At 38.9% G+C, this 26,431-nt stretch overlaps 1 protein-coding gene across 1 annotated transcript; it reads left to right on the top strand.

The window, feature by feature from the left end:
- Positions 1 to 2,296: 2,296 nt before the first annotated feature.
- LOC608299 (RNA polymerase II subunit A C-terminal domain phosphatase SSU72-like) lies at positions 2,297 to 15,842 on the top strand. Its single transcript, XM_038571336.1, has 2 exons — positions 2,297 to 2,347; positions 14,877 to 15,842. The coding sequence occupies exons 1-2, from the start codon at positions 2,297 to 2,299 to the stop codon at positions 15,456 to 15,458; spliced, it is 633 nt and encodes a 210-aa protein (XP_038427264.1). The 3' UTR covers positions 15,459 to 15,842.
- Positions 15,843 to 26,431: the final 10,589 nt, after the last annotated feature.

Genomic DNA, 26,431 nt, shown 5'->3' with positions numbered 1-26,431 from the left:
GAACTGTAAATCTCATTTTGGAAGTTTCAAGCCCTGGGGATACTATTCTGTGTTGCTGCCACTCTTGCTGCCATCTGTACTGAATCTCAGCTCCCGTTTCTGGGGCAGCCCTCCATCCAACTGGCAGCCCTACCATTTGCATTCTTGCACAGTGTGTGAATGAAGGGGGAGAACCTTTGGCAAGGCAGCCCTGGGGTCTCCTTCCCTCAAAAGATTTGCCAGTGATCCTTGCCCTGCTGGCGTCTTTAATTGCTCCACTATGGGGAGCAATTGAGATTAAATGGCTGCTTGCTGGGTGGCTGTGTAATGCAGGGCCTATGCGGCCCTATTTGGAGCATTTGTTGTATCCCAGGATTGAATGAAGCAACTGCTGCTGTTGCTGAAGCTCCCGGAGTGTTCCTTGAAGCCATGTCAAAGCAGGCTCTTAATTTTGCAAAACAGCCTCCAAAGTCAAACCAGCTCTGTACTGGAGTCATTACAGATAGAAGGATGTCACAAACAGAAGCCAGAAAGCACAGAAAGAACTGGGCAGAAGGAAATTTAGGGCTATGAGCCAAGAAAATGGGTTCTCATAGAAGTTCAGGTTGCTCTGAATAGCCAGCAGGGGAGAAAAAGACCCCACACTCCTAGAAGTTCCACACTTCTCTAATAAAGCTGGGCAGCCTCTGGGGCAAAGGTCATCCCAAGAGAGTCCAGAAGTTCAGTGTTTTGGATGCTCAGGCCCAGAGTAAGGTACTACTACTGACTACTTGGACAAGTTGCCAAGCTTCCTAAAACCTCAAGTCACTAAACTTGCAAGATGGTAAAAGGAAAACATAGGAAATCAAGGTGTGTTTACATCTTCTCTTGGAAGTGTTTTCAAAGATGAGCTTTGATGGGACACCTGGGTGGCTCAGTGGTTGACTGTCTACCTCCAGCTCAGGGTGTGATCCCAGAGTCCCAGGATGGAGTCCTGCATCAGGCTCCCCACAGGAAGCCTGCTTCTCCCTCTGCCTATGTCTCTGCCTTTCTCTTTGGGTCTCTCATGAATAAAAAAAAAATTGAGCCCTGTTCAACATCATCATACAGAATGGACTGGGGACCTCATTTAGATTGATCCAATACAAATACCAAATCTCTTGGCAACCCCAGAAATTGACCAGTTCCTATCACATATTAGAGAGTAAATTAAACTTCTAGTAGAAAGGACAAGCATTTCCATTTAGGAAAGATCTCTTCAGGGATCCCTGGGTGGCGCAGCGGTTTGGCGCCTGCCTTTGGCCCAGGGCGCGATCCTGGAGACCCGGGATCGAATCCCACGTCAGGCTCCCGGTGCATGGAGCCTGCTTCTCCCTCGGCCTGTGTCTCTGCCTCTCTCTCTCTCTCTCTGTGTGTGACTATCATAAATAAATGAAAAAAAATTAAAAAAAAAAAAAAAAAAAAAGGAAAGATCTCTTCAGGCAACTACTGCAAATGAATCACAAAATGTATATATCAAGGCAGACTAACCAGGGAAATTGATGCTTGATTATTATCAACTATTAGCTATACTAATTATAAACTGGCAGTTGTCTACCCCACAGAAAACTTTGCTTACTCGGGCCTTGAATCTGGGCAAAATCAGTTGACAGGGCCTATTATTTACTAAGGCTTTTCCTAATTTTTAATATTTAAATGACCTAGTTCTAACTTTATTCTGCTTACATCTAGTTCAGCCCAATGTGTTAGGCAATCATTAAATGCAGGAGAAAAACATCTCAATCAGCCTATGAGATGTGAGGGAACAACCCAAGAAACCAGAGCAACAGTCAGACAAGCTTATCAGGTGATAAGCAAGGATAAAGGGGGCAGATGCAGACAGGAGGGGCAGGTTTCATGTAGGGGGGCAACTCCTGCTCAGCACTAGCCAATTACTACTCCTTGGAAATGTGGATGTGGTGCTACCAGATATGATTTTTCAGTGTAAGCCAAAAACCCAAATTTAAGAGAAATTCCTGTTTTTAAATATCGACAACTAATTCAAATTGCAAACAAAAAGTGTCATGGGTCAAACTATATCTTTGGGACAGATTCAGCAAACAGACTGCCAATTTATGAGATCTAGATTGACACAGAGAAGGATGCAGTAAATAAGGAATGAAACCAACAGAGCTCTATAAATGAGTGAAGAGTGGTGACCCCTAAACTTGGGGTCAGGAAAGATGTCAGAAAGAAAACAAGTCTTACAACAGTGCCCAAAGAACATAATTTGGGGTTGCAGGCAAGTGTGTATACATCTGCCAGACTTCAGAACAGTCAGCAAAGGAATGAAAACAAGATGGAAAATGCAGAGCCCAGTGAACTGAAGTACAGCAAGTATGCTAGTGCAGTAGGATATTTAACCTTTCCTTTTATTTCCCATATTTTCACCTTTTAAGAATATAGGCAGCGCTGTGCTCATTGCTTCAGGGAAGAAGTCATAGCAGCTGGGACTACAGAGCTTGTTTCCAGAACTCCCTGGGTCTAGGGTACAATTCCCAAGAAAGGTGGTCACAAAATGAAGTGAATAGCCTAGAAAGAACTTTCCCTTGATTGTGGAAGTGAAATCAAACAGAGAAGCTGAGAAGTATAGTGGCAGAAGTAACCTGCTCCCTATTTGCCAGGAAGAACCATGTGGGAAGGTGCCAGAAAGAAAAGGGATGTAGTATACCCAGGCAGATGAATTTCTATATGGCTGCCCAGATAGATTCCCAGATACAGTCTGGAAGTAGCAGAGAGTCCCAGGAAAATGCATATCCCATTTTACCAACACATAAGCATGTGTTGACAAATGCTTCAAAACCAAGAAGATCCCGCCCCATACCTTGGCTACCCTGAAAAAGAATGAAGTTCACATTTCTAAGGACCCAGTAAAATGAAAGCTTAAAATAAAAGCTTTGCTTTGTTTTTCATATACCTGGGTTTGTAGACTGAGATTCAAACTGGCTCCCTCATAGGATTTAAAAGTGAAGGCGGATAGGTCAGAAGCAGTATCTGAACTTGAATCTAAGCTCCTCTGCCAATGATCAGAGGCAATTTCCAATATGGCCCCCAAAGAACCCCATGCCCTTGTGTAGTCCCCTTCTACATTGTACCAGGATTGGTCTGTGTGTGACCAATAGCATACAGCAGAAGTGATTGCATACAACTTTCAGGACTAGGTTATAAAAAGACTAACTCTATCTCACTTTTGTGCCCTCTCTCTTCTCTCTCTCTCTCTCTCTCTCTCTCTCTCTCTCTCATCACTCTCTCTGGGAGAAGTAAGCTGTCATGTTGTGAACAGCTTTAGGAGAAGCTCACATGGCAAAGAACTAAAGCCTCTGGAAAATAGCCAGTGAGGCGCTGAGGCCAATCACTGACTATGAGTAAAATGAGAAGCAGATTCTATGTCCTCACTCAAGCCTTGAGATGACTACAACATCACAAGAGAGACTGAACCAGAACACCCTAGCTACGCCACTCATGGATTCCTGACCCTTATAAATTCTGAAATAATAAATGTTTGGTGTTTTTACCTGTTAAGTAATTTGTTATACAGCAATAGGTGAACTAATACATTCTCACCTCAAAAGACACAGCAGATGTTGAACCTAATAAATAGGAATTAGATGACTGGCCAGTAGCAAAGTGCAGAAGTTTTGTCCTTTCTCTGCTAAGATGGTGTCACTAACCTTCTGCCAGAGGTGTGGATTCAGGAGAGAGACATAAATAAGGTGAGTAGTCTGGGATAGATCATAACCTTGAGTTTATTCAAAAGAGAGGATTCAGGTAGACAGTCAGGTATGGGTGCTAAGCCGTGCTAAGCATTAGAGGCACTTCTGGGTGTTACAGGACAAATCTTTACAGAAATTATGTCAGCAGAGGCAAATTTGCCATCATGGTTTACAACAGTTGAGAAACTAAGAGCTAGTTCCCAAGTATTCTGGAAACTTCAAGCCAAAGCCCCACAGGCTGGGCAACATAGTCAGTTGCATTGGGTGATTTAAGGTAAAGACTAATTTTCAAGAGCAGCAAATCTTTGCAAGTCACTTCTTCCCTCCCACTCATTTTTTTACACAGAAGGGGAACATTTGCTGTTTTTTTAGTGCCTAGAGCCTTAGCATCTGCCCCCTTGTCATTTGGGAATTGAGTATTTCAGCACTTGCTGATTTTCAAAGTAGCCACTAATCACCTATGACAAACCAGAAGCAGTTATAAACTGGTGCACTGAAGGGTTAACCCAGGGCTTCTTTATCTCTGATGTGTCTGACATTTATTTTTCATGGTCTATGAAGCTGGTGGGTGTAAACTGGGTACCCCAGAACCCAGGAGAGAGCCTGGGCTGGGAAGGCCTGGAATCCAGCTCTCTCTGGAGAGGTTTCCTGAAGTCTTTCTTCCAGTGCTAAGGCTTTGCCCACAGGTATCCTTCTGTCTTAGCAGAGCCACAAAAGGGTGCTTCCAAAATGGTGCCAGTGACTTCCCTATAGCATGCGTTAGCTCCACTGCTAACTATTCCCACTAGAAACATTTATAATCCTAAATGAATCTATTTTGGATCCTGATGTAAAATGTAAGGGACTTCTCTAAACTAGTACAGAGTTTTTTTCTCAAGGATAGTCATTCCTATCACCTCATCCTGGTGATTCTTCCCTTTAACCTTGTGACAAAGTATCCATTCACAAAGGACTGAGTTTGATTTTAAACTTCTCTTATCTGGAAGCAGGGAAGAACTGAACGTAAGCTTGTGGTATCAGGGGAAGGGCAACTCATGATGAGTAGCCTCTGTCAAATGTTAAGAAAATGTTGAAGTGAATGACAGTGGTCTTCTGGGTGTTTGGATGGACCAGAGGTCACTGGGTGTTTGGATGGACTGAGCTGGGCTCTGGGTGGCCAGAGCCAAATCCTCTGTTACCTTCAGTCTCTCTTTGCAAGCAGAGCTTTTGCTTCCTAACTGTAGGAAGAAGAGGAGGTTTGGGCTGGCAAAGGAGGAGTAGAAAGAAAGCTGACCGGGGCAAGAACTAGGGGTAGTATGGAGACAGCTCTTTTCCTGGCCCCTTGGATGGCTTTGAATACCTATGGGTAGGAGCATAAAGAAGAGTGAGAATAATAGTTCATGAGAATCTTGAAGACACTCTGGAAACAGGCAGAGCTGCTTCTGGGCCTAGGGATAGAGTTGGACACAGCTGTTGGAGAAGGTCTATCTCAGCAGAGCTTAACATGCCTCTGGTCCCTCAAAGAAGGGGAATTCCTAAAACCATTCACATCCCTAACTCCATCTGCTTTCCATAGAATCCAATCTGTGATTTGTACACATTGGCCTTGTCAGAACCTTGTTCCACTCAGAATTAGAATCATTATAAAAGATTTGAGAAAAATTAATACACAGGGGCTTTTCCAGAAGGCTCTCCACAGCCAGACACATGGAAAAATGTTTTCAGGAGCCTCTTCTAGCTTCCCATTCCCAGGCCTCCTGATACTTAAAGATGTTTACATCTCCAGGACAGTGTCTAAAGATAAAATTACAAGAACCCCAATGTATAAGGGAAAATGAAACTTCTGATTAAATGAAGGAAAATGGAATCCAAAGTTTCACCAAACCTAGTTAGAAACCATGTGGTAACATTAAATGGTATCTTGGGATGTGACCAAAAGGGCCCCCTTCATTTTGTTTCCCACATGCAGGTCTGTTTTGTTTTTGTAAAACGATAGCCAATTATATGGGGCTCTATGGCTCTGTCAGGGCAAGCTGATACCTGAGGGCCCAGCTAAAATGCCACTGGGAAATGCCAGCAGGTACACAACAGGATCTATTCTGATGCTGGTGATGGCAGTAGTTTAAGTGGCTGTAAAATTTAGGGTCTGGCACAGTGGTTGTAAAAATGTCACTTGTATGTCCTTCATGACTATAAAGGCTCCAAAGCTGATTTTCATCTTTCCTGCAAACTACTTTCTTTTCTGCTTAAGTTAGCCAGAGTCAGTATTTTTTTTTCAGAGTCAGTATTTTTAAAGCAAAATCTGACTTTCAACAGCCTTCAAGAGATGGATAGACAAGGGAAGAAAGCTTACTTCAATAGGAAAAGACTCAAATGTCTCCCCAAAGAGAACCATACACTGTCTGATGCACTCTTCCCCCTGTTGGATACACTCTATTTCTGGTAGCTTAGGGTACACATTTGATGTGTTGTTCTTTCAGTTTGAACCATGACAACTGTCTCAAAGATATGGCACAGGCTTGGACCAGGTGCTCTGACAGACACAGAAGAGCCATGGTCCTAAGGGACCAGCTGAAAGGCTGAGTGTGAGCTTCTACTGCTAATTAATGAAACTTAAAGAATGATACAAAATAGCCATTTTCCCTCCACAGAAACAGACTTCTGCATAAAGTGCTTCAGATGGCACTCTGCTTCACTGCTGCTCCTAGAGGAGTAGAACTGAGACAAAACTTGCTTGCAGGTAGTTGGCTTGTCAACGCATCCCAAGGATCAGCAGTGAGGAGAAAGGAAGCATAAGATGGGGGAGGAGTGAAAGCTATCACCAGATGTGTCATCATCACTGATTGTCACCACTGTAGACCAGTGGAGATCAGCCTTCTGAGAAGGCCAGGAAAAGTTTACCCCAGAATTGTCTACCTTGGGGACAAAAGGGAAAAGCACTAATAATGGGCTATTTGTCCACTGGCCAAGGGTTACCCCATGGTGCCCTAACCCCACGCATCCAGATTACATATGCAGCTGTGTGAGGTAGACTCTCACAACTCCAACTTGCCTGTCACCCCAAGCTTTAAGAGTAGTTTCAGGGCAGGTGTGGCCCTGCCAGCAAAAGGCGATGACACCAGGGAACCGTGTATTCTAGCTGTGCCTGGAATCAGATGCTAGCCCACAGAGATGTGAGATGTTGTGCAAAGTATCTCATTGTATCCCATCTCACTCCCAGTGGTGCTTTCTCATAGTCTGTCATGTTTTCAGAAGATTAGTACCATGTTACATATCTACTAAGAAAGATTGTTGCCCAGGTTTGGTCATTTTCAAGGGTTTTCTTTTAATATTTTATTTTTTTAAGTACTTTCTATATCTAATGTGGGACTCAAACTCAGAACCCCTAGATTGAGAGTTACTTGCTCTACCAACTGAGCCAACCAGGTGCCCCAGTCATTTTCAATGTTATTTTTGGAAAAAGCCCCACATCATCATGGGAGCAAAACAGATCCCACAAGGTCTTGGCCTCTTTTCCTTGGGCACACTCTTTAGCTTATGCATCATTACTTTGGATTCATTACCATGGGCTGGGCACAGAGAATGGGGTTCTAAGATTTGGGTTTTGGGCTTAGGAAAAGAAATCCTAGGGACGCCTGGGTGGCTCAGTGGTTGAACATCTGCCTTGGCTGGGGGGTGATCCTAGAGTCTCGGGATCAAGTCCCACATCAAGCTTCCTGGAGTCTGCTTCTCCCTCTGCCTGTGTCTCTGCCTCTCTCTCTCTCTGTCTCTCTCTCTCTGTCTCTCATGAATAAATAAATAAATAAAATGTGTTTTAAAAAAGGAAAAGAAATCTATTTAGGTCTAAAGCATGAGCCTCAGGCTCCAGCCCAGCTTCTTCAGACTCTGTATAGGGTCCTGGGGAGTATATGTCACAGACTCAGCTAAAGTGACTGTTGGTCTTCCATGAACTATTGTTCCTTGAGTGTGGAGCTTCCCTGAGGACCTCCCAGGAAAAGTATTACTGAACCAAGATATGATACAGGGTCTATCACCACTTTGAAGGCAACAGAGCACCTGTCTTTACCCATGGCATTTACCTGGGCAAAGGTGTGAATGATATAATCCAGCAATAACCTGAAGCTCTTCTTTATAGGTTTCAGTTTTAGTTACCAGAACTGTTTACCTTAAGTTATTATTTCCAAATAGATTTGGAAACTAATTCCTCTTTGCCTTTTGGGGAATATCCTTTATCAAAATTGTCAGCATGTAAAGCAGAAGTAAAATAAAGCTTAGGGTTGGAATTCTGGCCATAATTATGTAACAATCTCAATACATTATCACTGGCAAAGTATCAAAGTAAATTATGAATTAAGTAAAGAGTTCAGAGTTCATTAGTTTCTTCTAAGCTTAAGTTTCTATTAATTTCATTCTTCATTCCTCTTATTACTATAGCACTAACATTTGCAGCCACTAAACACTTTTCTCAGCAAAGAATTTCTCTGTAAGTCTAAAAAACTTTTCTCAGTTAACCAATTTCTTTTTCAAACCCACTAAGTGGAAGAGAGCTCTTATAATAGTTTTTTCTACAAGGAAAGAATAGTGATCCAAACAGCATTAATGGGTGTGAAGACATTAAAGATGATAGCTATTAAAGTATAATATCTGTGTCCTATACCATTATATAGGCAAAAGCTATAAGGTGAACTGTCATTGACAAATAGGGGTGCTAACTCAGGGAAGAGACAGCCTATTTCAGTACTACAGTCAGAAACTGCCATCATGCTTGCTCTCACTTTTAGCCCAAACTCTCTCTTCCCTTCCAATTGCTCTTTTGGCCAGAGAAAGCTCTTCAAGCAGCCATACTACAACACATTGAAGCATCTTGCATCTGACTTTAGCTTTGATATAAGTGTTAGCAAACCTCCATGTTCATATCCTTGCCAGGATTTGGTATTCAACACTTAAAACCTCTGTTTATTCAGCGCTTAAAGTTTAGAGAGATTAAGATTATCCCATGTCATAATTTAAAGAACACAGACATGTTCTCTATAATAGCCCAACATATGATGTAAAAAAGTATTATGGGAAGCATACACAGGCCAGTGCAGTGGTCATGGCAGTTGCCAAAGAAGAAACAATGACTGTGTATTGACATCTTGTCACAGGTAGATGCCTCTCTCCTCCCCTTTTGGAGAAACGCTCCCCTACACTCTCTAGTCATATAGCTCTGGTCACTCTGCCAATCACAGGCTGAGCTGATCAGTGATTTGCCACATGTCCTTGTCCCAGCCAAATTCAGGCCAATCTAAGTCCCTCCTTGGAATTTTTCTTATTGAAGTTGTTGTGGGAATGCTTTTTTCTCTCTGATCATGTAGAATTGTGTTCATCTGCTGACTTTTATTTTAGTGGTTGCTTTATGGATTATAATATATATCCTTACCTTAGTCTATTTTGGGTTAATATCATATTATTTCACCTAAACTATCCTTACAGTCATATACTTCCATTTACTTACCTTATCCTTTGTAAGATAGCTAATATACATATACATGTATATGTGTATATATATATATATATATATATATATATATATATAGCATCCATATATATTATAAGGCTCACAATTTAGTGTATTTGTCAATATTTGTCAAAATTATTTGCTATTTAATGTTTGCATATATATGTTCTATTTCTGGTGTTCTTAATCTTCATTGAAGAGTCAGGTTTTCATCTGGTGTTATTTTCTTTCAGTGTGTAGAACATCCTTTTATTTATTTATTTTTTTGTGGAACAAATCTGCTGGTGATTAATTTTCTTAGGTATTGCTTATCAGAAAATGTTTTTATTTTGTCCTTTATTCTTGAAGGATATTTTGGCTGGATGTACAATTCTGAGTTGACAGTTTTCTTTCAGCACAAAATTCTTTTTTTAAAAAAGGTTTTATTTATCTGAGAAAGAGAGCAAGCAAGAGAGAGAGAGCACAAGTGGTGGAAAGGGGCAGAAGGAGAGGGAGAAACAGACTCCCCACTGAGCAGGGAGCCTAACTCGGACCTGGATCTCAGGATTCAGAGATAATGACCTGAGCTGAAGACAGATGCTTAGCCAACTAAGCCACCCAGGTGCCCCAAAAATAAATTTCTTTAAAAAACCACACACACACACACACACACACACACACACACAAAGAAGATAGGAAAGAAAGAACAAAGGAGCAAGTAAGACAAGCAGAACCCAAATAGCAAAATGGCAACCCTAAATCTAACCATAATTACACTAAATGTAAGTAGATTAAACACTCAAAATAAAAGGCAGAGATTGTCAATCTGATTGAGGAAAAAAAGACATACCTAACATGCTATCTACAATAGATATTAACTTTTTATTTAAATTCAATTTACTTAGCATACAATGTAATATTAGTTTCAGGTGTACATTATAGCGATTCATCACTTACAACACTGGATGCTCATTATAGCAAGCACACTCCTCAATCCACATCACTTATTTCACCCATCCCCCTCACCCACTTCCCCTCTGGTACTCATCAGTCTTTGATTATTTGTTTTGTTTCTTAAATTCCAGATATGAGTAGAAATCATATGGTATTTGTCTTTATTTGACTGACTTATTTAGCCTAGCAAAATACTCTCTAGCTCCATCCATGTTGTTGCAAATGAAAATATTTCATTCTTTTTTATGACTGAGTAATAGTATTCATATATGTAATACTAATATTCATTCATATATATGACATTTTCTTTATCAGTCATCTATCAATGAATACTTGGACTGTTTCCATACTTTGGCCTTTGTAGACAATGCTACTATAAACATTAGGGTGCATGTGTCCCTTTGAATTATGATTTTTGTAGATGAGATATTTTAAATACAAAGATATAGACACCTTTAAGTAAACCTATAAAAGGGAATATATGGTGCAAAAAAGAAGCATAAGAAAATTAAATTTGCCACATTAAGATTGTATGTGGTACTTTGTAAGACAAAGAATTGCCATCAATAAAGAGACATTTCAAATTATAGAAGAATAAATTCTCCAGGAAGATAAAATAGTCAAATTTTAAATGTATAGGTCAACTAACAGAACTTGCAACTACACGAAGCAAAAATGGATAGAATAAAGATGAGAAAAAAAATCTATAATTATACTTGGAGATCTAACATTTCTCTCTCAGTTACTGATAGAAAAACTAGACGTCCCCCAAAATCAGTAAGGACAGAGAGACTTGAAAAATACGTTGACCAACTTGACCTAAATGACATCTGTAGAACACTTTACCAATTGTGGAATATATATGGTACATTCATCAAGATAGATCATGTGCTGAACCAGAAATTGTCAATAAATTCAAAAGATAAAATTCATACAACATATGTTCTCTGTCTACAGTGGACTTAGAAATCAATGACAGTGAGTTATTTAGGAAAAAAATAAACTGCAAATATTTGGAAATTAAACATACTTCTAATAAGTCAAAGAAGAAATAAAAGGAAATTATAAAATATTTTGAACTGATTAATAATTAATAAAGCATATTAAAATGTGTGAGATGCAGCTGAAAGATGCTTAGAGTCTCAGAGGAAAATTGTATCTATAAATATTTATTTTAGAAAGGAAATTCTTAAATCAATAATTTAAGGTTCTGTGTTAAATAGATATGATAAAGAGCAAAGTAAACCCAAAGCAAGCCCAATATAAATAAGAGAATTGATAAAATAAAGAAAATTTGTAGCCCATAAAAGATACAAGTACAGAAAATACAAAAATGGAGCATATTAGGAATATGAGAGGTTGGTTCTAAGATTAACAAATTGATGAGCCTCTAGTTACACTAATCAAGAAAATAAAAAGAACATGAATTACCATTACTATGGATGAAAAGACATTAAAAGGATAAGCAAACATTATGAACAATTTTATGACATTAAATAATTTAGGCAAAATGAATGAAGTCCATGAAAAATAAAAATTATTAAAGCTTCAAGGAGAAGTAAGTAATCTCAATGCCTATACCTATTAAAGATACTATTATCAAAATTCTTCTCATAAGACTTTAGGCCCAGATGGTTTCATTAGCACATTCTTTCAATAATTTAAGGAAAAAACACCAGTCTTACACAAACTCTTCCAGAAAAAGGAGTAGAAAACATTTCCTAATTTATTTTATGAAGCCAGCGTTTTCTTAATACCAACACCCGACAAAGGCTATACGAGGGTACTGTAGACCAGTATCTCTCATGTACATATATATGGTACTTAGCAGAAGTATTAATAAATCAATGCATTTGAACAAATGAATTTTATGCTTGGAATTGGTTTAAGTTTTGAAAACTAATCAGTAAAATTCCCCATGTTAACATAATAAAAGGGAAAAAAAAACACATGATTTCAATAGATGCAGAAAAAGCATTTAACAAAGTTCCACACGAATTTAGGATAAAAATCATTTAGTATACTAGGAGTAGAAGGAAATTTCCTCAATCTGGTAAAAGTCATCAACAAAAGACTTGCAGCAAACATCATACTCAACTGATGAAATGCTGAATACTTTCCACCTACAATCAGTGACAAAGCAAGGATATCCATGCTCACCATTTCTATTCAACTGTGTACTAGAAATTGTAGCCACTGCAACAAAGTAAGAAAAAGGAAAGCCATAAAGATTAGAGTAAGAAGTTAAACTTTTTCTATTCATAGATGACATGGTTGTTTATGTAGAAAGTTTTTAAAAATCTATGTATTGGGATGCCTGAGTGGCTCAGTGGTTGAGTATCTGCCTTCAGCTCAGGGCATGATCCCAGAGTTCTGGGATCAAGTCCCACATTGGGAGCCCTGCATGGAGCCTGCTACTCTCTCTGCCTACGTCTCTGCCTCTCTCTGTGTGTCTTTAATGAATAAATAAATAAAATCTTTTTAAAAATCTATGTATCAATTACTAGAACTAACGAGTGAATGTGTAAGGTCACAAGATACAAGGTCAACATTGGAAAAAAATTAATTTTATCTCTTATATACCAATTTAAAAACCAACCCCTTCTATAATAGCTTTCCAGCCTCCTTGGCATTTGGTATGGCCTGTCACCAAGCTCTAGTCAATGGAACATGATGAGAAGTGTTCTGCACCCCTCTTGACATGGCCCAAGAATTCCTCAATCATCAGTCCTCCCTATCCTTATCATTATCAGAAACCTTGGCAGCCTTGCCTTGGATACCATAGTTTGAAGATGACAGAGCTACAAGATAGATGCCTGGGTACCTGAAGTCCTATTTTAGAAGAGAGATGCCTGCTGTCAGGAATAAGTGTTTTGATACTTCTCATAACAAATTTATCATGTTTTATCCATTAGCTGATATGACCTTAACTGATGTAGTGGCTATCACTTGAGGATCAGATAAGGAATGAGTGGTGGGTGAATAGTCTAGAACTCCATGCTGCAGTTAAATGCCATGGTATGATATATCCATATGGCTGTGCATACTTCTAAGAATTGAGTTGACAGAGGCCATAGCAGCATTTTTCTAGATATGTCTCCTGAGGCAAGGAAAATAAAAGCAAAAATAAACTACTGATACTACACCAAAATAAAAAGCACAGTGAAGGAAACAATCAATAAGGCAACCTACTGAAAGGGAGAAGATATTTACAAATGACATATCCAATAAAGTGTTAGTGTCCAAAATTTATAAAGAACTTATACAGGGCAGCTCTGGTGGCTCAGCGGTTTAGCATCTCCAGCATGATCCTGGAGACCCGGGATCGAGTCCCGGATGGAGTCCCACATCGAGTCCCACATCGAGTCCCACATCGAGTCCCACATCGGGCCCCCTGCATGGATCCTGCTTCTTCCTCTGCCTGTGTCTCTGCCTCTCTCTCTGTGTCTCTCATGAATAAATAAAATCTTTAAAAAAAAAAAAAAAAAAAAGAACTTATACAACTCAATACCCAAAAACCAAATAATCCAATTTAAAAACAGGCAGAAGACATGAATAGACATTTCTCTAAGGAAGACATCCTGATGACCAAAAGACCCATGAAAAGATGCTCAACATCACTAATCATCAGGGAAATGTAAATCAAAACTAAAATGAGATATCTCACACCTGTCAGAATGGCAAAAATCAAAATCACAAAAAATAGCAGGTGTTGGCAAGGATATGGAGAAAAGGGAACCCTCTTGCACTACTGGGGAGACTACAAACTGGTGTGGCCACTGTGGAAAACAGTATGGTGTTTGGAAAACAGTATCCAAAAAAGTTAAAAGTAAAGGGGGTGCCTGGATAGCTCTGTCAGTTGGGAGCCAACTCTTGATTTCTACTTAGGTTGTGATCTCAGAGTTGTGGGATCAGGCCCAAATTGGGCTCTGCACTCAGTGGGAAGTCTGCTTGAGATTCCTTCTCTCCCTCTCCCCCTGTCCTTACCACAACTCCCTCCTGCTTTTTCTGGCTCTCTCTAAAATGACAAATGGATAAAAATCTTTAAAAATTTTTTAAGTTAAAAATAGAACTACCCTACAATCCAGTAATTGCACTGCTTTATATTTACCAAATATATATATATATATATATATATATAAACACTAATTCAAAAGGATATAAACATGCACCTCAATGTTTATAGTAGCTTTATCTACAGTAGCCAAAGTATGGAAACAGCCCAAGTGTCCGTCAATAGATGAATGGATAAAGAAGATGTGTGTGTGTGTGTGTGTGTATTCCACTAATACATAAACAATATTATATATATACATATATATAATATATAATTCAGCCATAAAAAAGAATGGAATCTTGCCACTTGCAACAACATAGATGGAGCTAGACAAAATAAGTCAGTCAGAGAAAGACAAATACCATATGATTGCACTTGTATGTGGAATTTAAGAAATAAAGCAAACAAGCAAAGGGAAAAATTTAAAAGAGAGACAAATCAAGAGACAGACTCTTAATTACAGAGAACAAACTGATAGTTATCAGAGTGGTGGAGCTTGAGGGATGGGTGAAATAGGTGATAGGGATTAAGGAGCGCACTTGTCATGGTGAGTAATGAGTGATGATGTACAGACTGTTGAATCACTATATTGTACATCCAAAAATAATATAACACTGTATGATATATATATCATATATTGGATTTAAAATTTTTCAAAGATCCATAAAAGAATTAGAACAAAAAAAGAGTTGAGTAGACAGTACAGCTCGCGCGGAAGCACCGCGGCTGGGTGGCGGTGGTGTGCTCCAGCACCCAGAACCGGAGTATGGAGGTGCACAAAATCCTCAACAAACGTGGATTCAGTGTCCGGTCCTTTGGAACAGGAACTCATGTGAAGCTCCCAGGACCAGCACCTGACAGGCCAAATGTTTATGATTTCAAAACTACATATGATCTCCTTAGGACGGATAAAGAACTCTATACGCAGAATGGCATCTTACATATGTTGGACAAAAATAAGAGGATCAAGCCTCGGCCAGAAAGGTTCCAGAACTGCAGAGACCTGTTCGATCTGATCCTCACCTGTGAAGAGAGAGTGTACGATCAGGTGGTAGAAGATCTGAATTCCAGAGAGCAGGAGACCTGCCAGCCGGTGCATGTGATCAATGTGGACATTCAGGACAACCACGAGGAGGCCACCCTGGGGGCATTCCTCATCTGTGGGCTCTGCCAGTGTATTCAGCACACGGAGGACATGGAGAACGAGATCGACGAGCTGCTTCAGGAGTTCGAGGAGAAGAGTGGCAGAGCCTTCCTGCACTCGGTGGGCTTCTACTGAGCCGCCTGGCCTGGCGCGCCGCCCCCTCCTGAAGCGCCTTGTTGAGCTTCCTTTTGTTAATACTTTTTCCCTCCTGATATTTGTTTTTACCTTTAGGTATTCTGCCGGCCGACGGTAGCAGTACCCAATAAATTGTACATATGAAACGCAAAGCTACACATAAATGCCAGATTAAAAACAATCAAGTTTTTCTGTCCGCTTTGACTTAACGAGTGGGATGTTGATTATAAAGTTTTTTTCTTTAACCAAAACAGTAAACAACGGTTTCTAGTACCTTTCCCCCATGCATTTGTGGCTTCATTGTGGCTCCTTCGTTCCACCCTCAAACTTGCTGTAATGTACAAATAATCTGAATAAAGCAATGGGCTTGGTCTTACTAGGAAAGAGCTTTAAAAAAAAAAAAAAAAGAATTGAGTAGACAGAAAGATTAGACCCATAATGTGGATCCATTTAAATAACTTGAAATACTGTCTAAACTGAAGGAATTATACACATACAAAGACATATTATTAAGTGCATTAGAAAGGCTGGAGTGGAATGCAAGTGGATTTTAGGGACAAGGAGAAAAAACATGTGACCACAAAATGATGCTGAACTCAGCAGGCACAAGGAGATAACACAAAGAGACAACAGGTTGGAAGATGGGGAGTCTAAAAGTAGATGCTATTAGGAGTCTATGTGAGATCAGCACACAAAGACAATGTTAAGGATTGTTTAGGAAGAAGTCTGGTGGCACAGTTTACAGAAATAGCAAATAATAGTATATTTAGTTTTTAAAAACCCATTTGATATTCATTGTCACATTTGCAAGACAGGATGGTATATTTTTTTCTGGCAGATGCAAAAATATCATTAAGTCATAATAGTGCTTATCTACGCATTCACTCAGGAGTTTAATAATGGCCATGTAGACTGCACTTGTCTGAATGAATCCTTATCTAATAGTGCTTATCTATGTTTCAAAGGAAAGGTTATTGGAAACAGTAATCTGATAACCCAGGGGGCTATTGATGGGAGCCTAAAAACAGGAATGTTAAAATTGAGACTATCATTTAACCAAAAGTTCTGCTATGGATCTATAAAGAACTTCAAAGACCTTGAACATATCTTGCATGCAACGATTCATATTTGGCCTTATTTCTCTTCTAGAAAAAATAGCTCAAGACTGTTAGACATTTCATCAGACACACATGAGAAGGAAAAGATCTGACTGCATAATAATCCTATTGTTTAAATTCCTATGTAAGGGAGAAGAGACATAGTTCCAGTCTGGCCATTTGGTATGTGAATTATATATGATGTTTGAAAGGGTTCTTTAGACACTCAACTCAGTCTCTGCTGAAAAGGGTGCAATAAAAATATATTTAAGGCCCTATGGAAATAGCAACAGCCATTAAAGTTGTACCCCTTAAAGAAAAAATTGTAATTGAATGACATTGCTATAGTATTCACATATAGCTTGAGAAGAGACAGCACCTAGAGATGCAAAATACATTTTGAATATTTGCCTATATTTGGGTAAGTTTCTGAAAGCTCACCAATAACAGCAGAGAGTATCAAAGTAGAATTCTATTTAAGAGGACAAAGTATAGGGAAAGGTAGAGAGTCAAAATGTTCATGTCTCATTACTGATTTCAGCAATAAAATATTTCAACACACACTTGTGGCTTCTGTGTTACTGTGGTTCTCAAAACTTCAATGCTTTAGAATCTTTGCACTATAAGAACTTTGTAAAGATGTCAAGATAAAATGCCTTTCCTTCACAGTTTTATACTATAGAGTGAAGCTTAAGATATATCCCTTGGTGGCTAGCATTCTGATAGGAAATAGCCTTTGGCACACCACCATCTAGTGGCATCCAAGAAGAACTCAAAAGCTTTTTTTTTTTTTCCTTTAAATTCACTGGAACAGAGGAAGTGGAGTCTACCCAACCTGATAACCTCCTTTCTTTGCACTTTAAGCCCTCTGTAATTATAGAGGACGCATTCACTCAGGAGTTTAATAATGGCCATGTAGACTGCACTTGTCTGAATGAATCCTGTCACCTTCCATCATGACTTTTTTTTTTAGGGGTTGGTGAGGAGCAGAGGGAGAGAGAGAGATAATCTCAAGTGGGCTCCATGCTGGGCTGGATCTCACAACCCTGAGATCATGACCTGGGTTGAAATCAAGAGTCAGACACTTAACCTACTGAGCCACCCAGATACCCCAGTCTTTCATCATCTTGAGTGAGGATCATAGTATGTATCCCTAAATCTATTGTGAGACTAAAAAGGACTCACATGTGTAGTGTTCACAACTATGCCTGGTATAGAGTAAGCACTCAAATATCCTCACCAGTAACCAGTTAGAGTTAATGAGATTCCATGCTTAAAAATTTAACTCACCAGTCGTTAGAGTTAAATCAAGCCATCTAGGTTTGTCAGGTTGCCCTACCACCATCATTCACAAACATAGGTGGGCAGAGGCAGCAGCACTTCCACTGAGTAAGAGCAAAAAAGAAATGAAGGAAAAGCACCCTTTCCCCTCCTATTTTTAGGACATTATTCTTTCCATTACCTCCAAATAATATTAGAATTAATCAATATGCATTTCACAAACACATCTGGGAATCTGGTAAAACGTGGATTTACCTGAAAAAAAAATGCACACAAATCTTACATTTGGTTTTGGGCAGTTCACTGAGCTCCAAAGTTTATTCCCATCAACAGCAAGGTCAATACTACCTCATCGAGACGCTGCAGGGCTATCAGAATGATAGGAGGAGATGACTTTCCTCCAATCCCTTTTTAAGCTCCTTACTTCTAATTCCATGGAGAAGAGTTATTAGTAAACAGAGGGCTACATTTTTATGTGTCCTCATCTGTGCCCTGGGGTAAATGGGTTTGCCATTCACTCATTCACTGAGAAGAAGCTAACAGAATTTCTTTATGGCTGCAGTTGCTTTTTATTCTCAAGCTTTATTCTCTTCTTCCTCCAAACCAGGAATAAGGGTTTAGGGGCTGTTCTAATGCAATATGACAGCTGTAAGAAGAGGATGAAGGGTCTATAAAATACACTGACATTAAGAACCCAGACATCTGTCGGGTAATTTAGGATTTTAAACAATAAATAGAACAGGTGTTCAGGATTGCCAGCAGGCCTGGATAGTCATATCTTCATGAAAGCCACATCTTTTATGAGAGAAGTGCCCAAGAAGGGGTGACCTAAGTTGTTCACTGAGAACCACAGGATTTTCCTCAGCCCTATCACCAAACACTCCTGGATCATGGTAGATATTTGTTGGATCACAGTAGACATTCTCAAGTTCAAAAGTTATACAAGGTTCATTGTGATTTTAGGGATGTCAATGTAGTTTTATATAGCTGAATATTATCTGGTTTATATGGGGAGGGTATGCATAGTTGAACATTCTGTCCTTGCCAGGTCAAATATATCAGAAACCCAAGTGGACTGCAGGATAAAGCAGGAAGAAGAAAATTGGTGTTAGTGGCAATCTTTTGATTTTTTTTTTCCCTGCCTCCCTGCCCCATGAGAAGTTAACACTCTATTTTGTAATTTTGGTTGCAATTTTCCTAAATTGTATGCAAGCCAAATAGTGCCTCTGTGGACAATCATGCCACACTAAACCTAGCCACCTTTCTGATGAGCCATGGTCCCCATCTTTCTTTTTGGTCTCCCAAACATTGGAGCTATCCTTCATATATTACAGTTTCTTTTATCCTTTCTTAATGATTTTATATTCCTTTTCATCTGATCTTTCATCTTAGCAATTCATTCTTTGGCTGTATCTACTACTGTTTATCCTATATACATGCTCTTTATCGTACTTTTCTCATATTTCTTCTTGGTTCTTTGATTTCTAGCTCTTGCTTCATGCTCCTAACACCATTATTGATCATCCCTATTTTAGGTTCTTGACCTATCTGTTCCAAAGTTCTGTTTCAGAGAGTTTGTATTATTCAATTTGTGGTCTTTTATATAGTTATGGTGACTCCAGGCTATTTCCTTGAGTGTATCTGCCACCCTACCTGGTCATGAGGAAAGCTAAAAGGCAGGTTCTCTTCTTTTTCAGTGCTGGTGAGCCTGAAGAATAAACAGGAGAGGAATCCTGGGTACCACAGAGCTGCCTTTGAAATTTCTTCGAGGCAATTCTCATCTTTAAATACTATATATAATATTTAAAGATATATATTCATATTATTTATACTCTATAGTGCATATATATATTTTCCTATTACTTGGTAATTGAGTAATTAATATATTTAGTATACTAATATGTATATACTACTAAGAAAAACACTGTTCCCAGAATGATACATGAAAAGAATGTGACTCTGGAGGTTTAAACCTCTATGAGCCTTAACGTAAGCCTCTATGAGCCTACACTTCAGACAGGATTGTAAGGATTAAAGAAAATGTGTCTAGGCTAACACAATCCTGGCAGAGTAGACACTACTCTGTGTTAGCAAAGAGTTCCCTTCTACAAACTACCTCATAGTCTTCTTACTCTTGACATTCAGAATATCTTTCAGATATCAAGATAAAAAATACTAAGGAATCAATCCAATAATGAAAGTAAGGGTTGGGACTCTGTCATTAGCAGTTCTATACTACAAAAATAAATAGATGAGGAAAATCATACATCTCATACATGGTGTCTATCATTTTCATAGATGCATAATTCATAAATTTACAATTAAAAAGTGGTGAAAGCAGATTGAAGCTCTCTATGGAGGTTACATTCAAAGCTCTAGCTTTAAGGGTAACATTGACTCTTGGGAGCCAAGGCCAAAAACATGGTTGAATGCTTTCTGCCAAAAGCAATGATAATTTAATCCAAATGAAAGGAAAGACTGACTGAGCTCCTTCACTAACATAGTCTTTGGGATTGCAAAAGAGTCTTTTAGGGTTTTTGGAACCTGTGTCAGATGGAGACAAGAGAGATAGATGGAGCCACAGCTGGAGAGTGGCCAGAAGGAAATGACTACTTCTGAAAGAGGAAAGACTATATGGTGAAGTAAACCAGCCATTTGGGCCCCTGAAAGCTATATTTGTTCAGGAACCAACTGACTGTAAAAGCACATGGGTACGCACACTAAGAATTGGAAATAAAATCTGAAGAGGACTGTTCCCAGAGTCCAGGCTGGCAAACTTCTGAAGGCAAGTGTTAAGTAGATAAGCTGAACAGTTCTGTAAACCCACCATAGCTATCTGCCATAGGCAAGTGGATGAGATGTGATGGGCAATGTATTCAGTATCAGGCCAGACCCCTAATACCAATACCCTAATGGCACCCTACCATTAACGAGTTATAGAAAAATCTAATATCTGAGTTTTAATTGTAGAGTTGTAAAGGAAGAGTATTCTTGTCATTTTATGAAAGAAAAAGAGTGATAGAATAGACTAGATTATCACTAAGCCCCCTTTAGCTGAATTTCTCAGTGTCTCAAGCACTGGAACCTTAGGCATATAATAGTTTCCTTTCAATCAAGATCATGCATGGTTTACATATTTGCTGTAGAACTCATCTTAGATTAGGGTCCTCTCACAAGCATACCTGGGATTTTCTTAAGACTTTCAAATGCCAGAGAACCTGCATTCATTTTTAAATCAGCACTTTGAGTAGCTACTTCACACTAGGCATTGAGTTAACCCAATATAAGTAATGGGAATGTAGGAACTGTTCCCTATTGTCAGGGTATTTGGTCATCTGAAAGGGAAGAAGTCACAGTGAAGAAATTATTGTGGCTTAAAAACTAGTAAAAAAATTCCCTTTATTAGAAATCAAGCTCAACATTAGAAACTTTTGATCCATATCCCAAGCAGACAAGGGAAAAGCCAAGTTCTTTGGCTGCTTCATTCCATTCACTCACCTTTCCTGGGTTGGGCATAGCCATATAAGCCAATATAATACAACACTGGGGAAGAAGGACCAGGACATCTCCAGGTTCAAAATTGATGGGCTTCTCTCATTAACTTATTTATTCAGAGTAGCAGCGGCTTACCATGGAAGTGAATGGGAAAAAGCTGGTAAGGTCTTGATGTGTAGATGGGGCTTGTAAGGCAGGACTTAGACTAGATACAGTGCCATTTTGGTTTTGGTGATTTGGCAGGCTGTACTGGTGACCTAGGCTGGGTGGCCAAGGACAGAGGTGTTCCAGGCTAATAAACACTTAGACATTTAACAAAAACAATAGTTGGCTTAGGAACCTGCTATTCCCCTTCACTACATAAAAAACTAACTCTTCAGAGCAAAGTTTGGATGGATGGCATGACTGGAGGCTATATTCTTCAGAAGAGCAGATTAAATGCACAGAGTAGTTAATATCTATGAAGATAGGGAGACACATAGCTGACCTTCCAGCTCTCTTCCAGCTGACTTCCCCAGGAGTGGAAGTGGCTCTCTTCCACTCCTAGGGACTCAGCTTTTTCTATAAGCCCCTTTGTTCAACCTGGGCTTATCTTTCAAAGATCATAAACTTCTCATCACAGTGACCCAAGCAGTAGGTTTCAAAAAAGGACTCTAGGCCTTTTGACTGGATTCCCCCACCACCCATGAAGACAGAAGCTGTTGGGCTAGAGAAATTTACAGCTTGTGACTAGATTTAATGCTCAGGGAAACATGAGAGGGAGGGGAGCTCATAAGACCACTCAGTTGCCTTGCACAAAGGATGCTTCATTTGAGCAACAGTACACTGTTTCTAACCAGCAATAAATATTTCTTATGATTACAAGGAATATGTTAGGTAAGTTCTTAAGAAAATTTGGAGAGGCAATATAAGAAACAGCATAAAGGATCATAGCAGAAGGGAGGGAAAACTGAATGGGAAGTCATCAGAGAGGGAGAAAACCCTCCCAATGAGAATTATGAGAGACTCATAACTATGGAAAATAAACTGAAGGTTGTTGGAAGGAAGGTGGGTGAGGGGATGGGGTAATTGGGTGGTGGGTATTAAGGAGGGCACATGATGTGATGAGCACTGGGTGTTAATACGCAACTGATAAATTACTGAACACTACATCTGGAACTAATGATGTACTTATATGTTGGCTTAATGAGTTTAAAGAAAAAAAAAACTTGGAGTGGCTATATTTTTGAGGGAAGTACAAAATCATTCCCCAGAGTCTAATGTGCCATTGGGGAAAAACTATTGCCCAAACAGCACTTGGAAGCATGGGTTAAGTAAGTGGTCCTCAGACCTCATTGAAAGTGGGTGATACCTTGGGAGCTTATTAAGGTACAAGTTCCTGAGTCCCACCACAAGAGATTTGGAGTCAGTGGTCTGTGACTCTTCATTTGTATCAAACACCCAGATAATAACAATGTAATTGTTCCATGATTTACACACCTGAAGGAACAAACCTTTAGTTGGGACCAAGATCCACACAGCCCAGCTGGACCTTACACTTTTAGGAATACACCTATGACTCCATAACATGGGTGGTCTGCTCCAAGATTTGTTTGGGATACCACCATACACTGAAACTGACTCCACACCTGTGTCTTTGTTATGAACAGAAGTGGCTCCGGGACTTCTCCATAGGTCAGGGATTTGGGGTGCTGGACAGAGGAACTGGGAAGTAATGCTTGAACTTAAATAATGAGCTTCTTTGGGGTAGCTTGGGAAGGACTTAGTGCTGATTGTTGGGCAAGTGACCCTGATTTTATTGTTAGAATGACAGTAGCCTACAAAAATGGCTGATTCATACAGTGGTTGCAGGTGTCAAATTTTCCATCTTACACTGGATTCTAAGCTCATTGAAGATGAGAACTGCGTGTTACACATTTAGTGCCCCAGAAGAGCATTCCAAATAGTAGGTGTTAAAGTTAATTGCCCTAACTGCACATCCCCTAAACCTTGCCCTAATGCCTATAGACAAGTATAGTTCCTTGCATATTAAAAGGCATGCCACAAGTAATTACAGATATGACTTAACACTAGAGTCTCCTAAGTCAGAGCTGCCACACAGGGCTACACAGGATGTGCACTGAAAAAAATCTATCACGTGGAAGAGGCCATCATTTACACTGCAGTCATCAAAGGTCTAAGTGTAAGAGCTACAAACACAAAACTCAGAAGAAAACACAGATGTGAATCTTCATGACCTGGGATTATATACGCCATGAAAAGCACAAAGAACAAAACAAAAAATAGAATAATTGGTCTTCATAAAAATTAAAACTTTGGTGCTTCAATAGACACCATCAGAAAGTGAAAAGACAATCCACAGAATGGGAGAAAATTTGTGTAAATCACCTATCTGATAAGAGACTTGTGTCTAGAATATGTAAAGAACTTCTATGCCTCAGTAGTAACATGACAACTCAATTTTTAAAAAATATATTATTTAATTAATTAATTAATTTAGAGAAAGCACAAGTGGGGGGAGAAGCAGAGGTAGAGGGAGAGAGAGAACCCCAAGCACAATCCACACTGAGCATGGAGCCCAACATATGGGCTTACTCCCATGATCCTGAGATCATGACCTGAGCCAAAATCAAGAGTCTGACACCAACTGACTGAGCCACTCAGGTGCTCCAAAATAACTCAGTTTTTTAAATGAGCAAAGTATTTGAACAGACATTTCTCCAAAGAAGATATGCAAATGGTCAATATGCACATGAAAAGCTCAATATGTTTAATCATTAGGGAAATGACATAAAAATCATAATGAGATATCATGTCATACTTACTAATATGGATGGAACCAGAAAGATGGATAAATCTTTATGATGATGTGGAAAAATTAGAATTTTCATACACTGCTGATGGAAATGCAAAAAGCAGTCTGGCAGGGCAGCCTGGGTGGCTCAGCAGTTTGGCGCCGCCTTCAGCCCAGGGCCTGATCCTGGAGACCCGAGATTGAGTCCCATGTCAGGCATGGGGCCTGCTTCTCCCTCTGCCTGTGTCTCTGCCTCTGTGTGTGTCTCTCATGAATAAATAAATAAAATCTTTTAAAAAAAACAGTCTGGTAGTTTCTTTAATGGTTTAATATATAGATATATACCTAAGAGAAATGTAAAAAATAATTCCACACAAAAACATGTACACAAGTATTCAAAGCATTGTTGTTTATAATAGCCAAAAAGTGGACACAACCCAATTGCCCATCAACTAATGAATAGGTAAACAAAATGTGGTATATCCATGCAATGGAATATTATTTGGCAATAAAGAGGAATAAAGTATTAATACACACTACAACATGGATGGATCTTAAAACAGGCAAAGTGAAAGAAGCCAGATACAAAAGATCACATATGATTCTATTAATATGAAATTCCCAAAATAGGCAAATTCATACAGATAAAAAGTATATTGGTGGTCACCAAGGGCTGGGATGGTTGGAAGGAAATGGGGAGTGACTGCTACTGAGAATGGAGTTTCTTTTGGGCATGTGAAATGTTCTAAAATTAATTGTGAGGATAGTTTCACATTCCTGAATGTTTTAAAAACCATTGAGTTGTATACTTTAAATGGATTAAATGTAAGGTATGTGAATTATATTTTAATAAAGCTGTTATTTCATTTAAAAAAAACATTACAATAAAACTGACAAGAAAACATCTAGAGGAACAAAGGTGTTCAATATTTTGAAAATCTTTGATAAATTTGTATAATATTAGATTTATACAATAAGAAATTCTTCTAAGTGTGTTTCATACCAGCTGAGCCACTGTGTATGGTTGGGCAAACTGTACACTCAACAATGTACTCAGCAGTTTGTAAGAACCTTGCCCAAGGTAAACTCCATCTCAGACTGTATGCTTTTCTAGCCTGGGAGGTAGAGGTGACCTGTGCCATGACTCTACATTGTATCAACACTCAAACAGTTATTCTTCATTTCCACTCATTCCTCCCCACTTCAAATGACCTAGTTCACCTATATTCCCTAACCAATTACCTTGAAATGCATAGCACATGAAAAAAGGCCAGGGTTGAGCAGAATGGATATGAAACCCCAGCCTTCTTCCAGGTTGGGTTTCAAGCATTTCCATTTACTTCCTGAGTCTGTACTGACCAACTGGGGACTCCATGTATCTCCTTCAAGGCACTGAAACCCTGGATTGTGATTCTTGCTAACAATTTATTTCTGTGACTTTATTTTAGCAAAATGATTTGGAGTTTTACCTTGAGTGCTGAAGAACTCTTAATTATTTCCTAATGGCCTAAAATGGATAACATCTTTTAACTGCTAAAGGAAATTGAACACTGACTAACTGAACAGTTTGGTACACTAATATTTTGAGAATAAAATAAGATGATACATATGAAAAAAACTTGAATGCATATAGAGAATAAATGGTCTGTAGCTAGAAATAGGAAGACACTATTTAAAGGACTTCAAGGCACGTGTCCTTAGGTTAATTATTTTGCTTCTTTGGGCCTCATTTTATCCATTAGTGAAGTGGGGAGGGAAATAGCAGTACCCTTTTTATAAGGTTGTTAGGAAGATTAAATGAATTAATATATATTAAGAACTTTAGGAAAATATCCATTTCAGGCTCTTCTATTGTTACAATGTTTGCTATTCTATTTCATAGCATATTCCAGATTTTCCTTTGATTGAATTTTTTAAAGATCTGCTCCAATGCATTGGCCAGCAGCTTGTAAGCTTCCTCTTACCTTGATCTTAATTTTTCTAAATATATGACAATTAAACAGCATAATTTATATCAACATATAACACTAAGAACTTGGTTCTGGAGCTGGACATCTTGATATTAAACCTGATTCTGTTATTTCCCTATAACCTCTTGGAGCCTCAGTTTCACCATCTGTTAAATATATAGTTGTTGTATAATAAATGAATTATTACATGCAAAGTCTTAGAACATAGTAAGCACTGCATAAGCATTTGCTATTATTAAGTTAGATTCAAAATATGAAAATATTATTGTTGGTTTTATGATCAGAATTACTTATTCTTCTGGATTGCTGCTTAAAAAAAAACCCTCAGGTACACAA

The sequence above is a fragment of the Canis lupus genome, chromosome 23 (assembly GCF_011100685.1).
Source record: "Canis lupus familiaris isolate Mischka breed German Shepherd chromosome 23, alternate assembly UU_Cfam_GSD_1.0, whole genome shotgun sequence".
Taxonomy (NCBI): Eukaryota; Metazoa; Chordata; class Mammalia; order Carnivora; family Canidae; genus Canis; species Canis lupus.
This window is presented reverse-complemented; position numbering and strand designations above follow the sequence as displayed.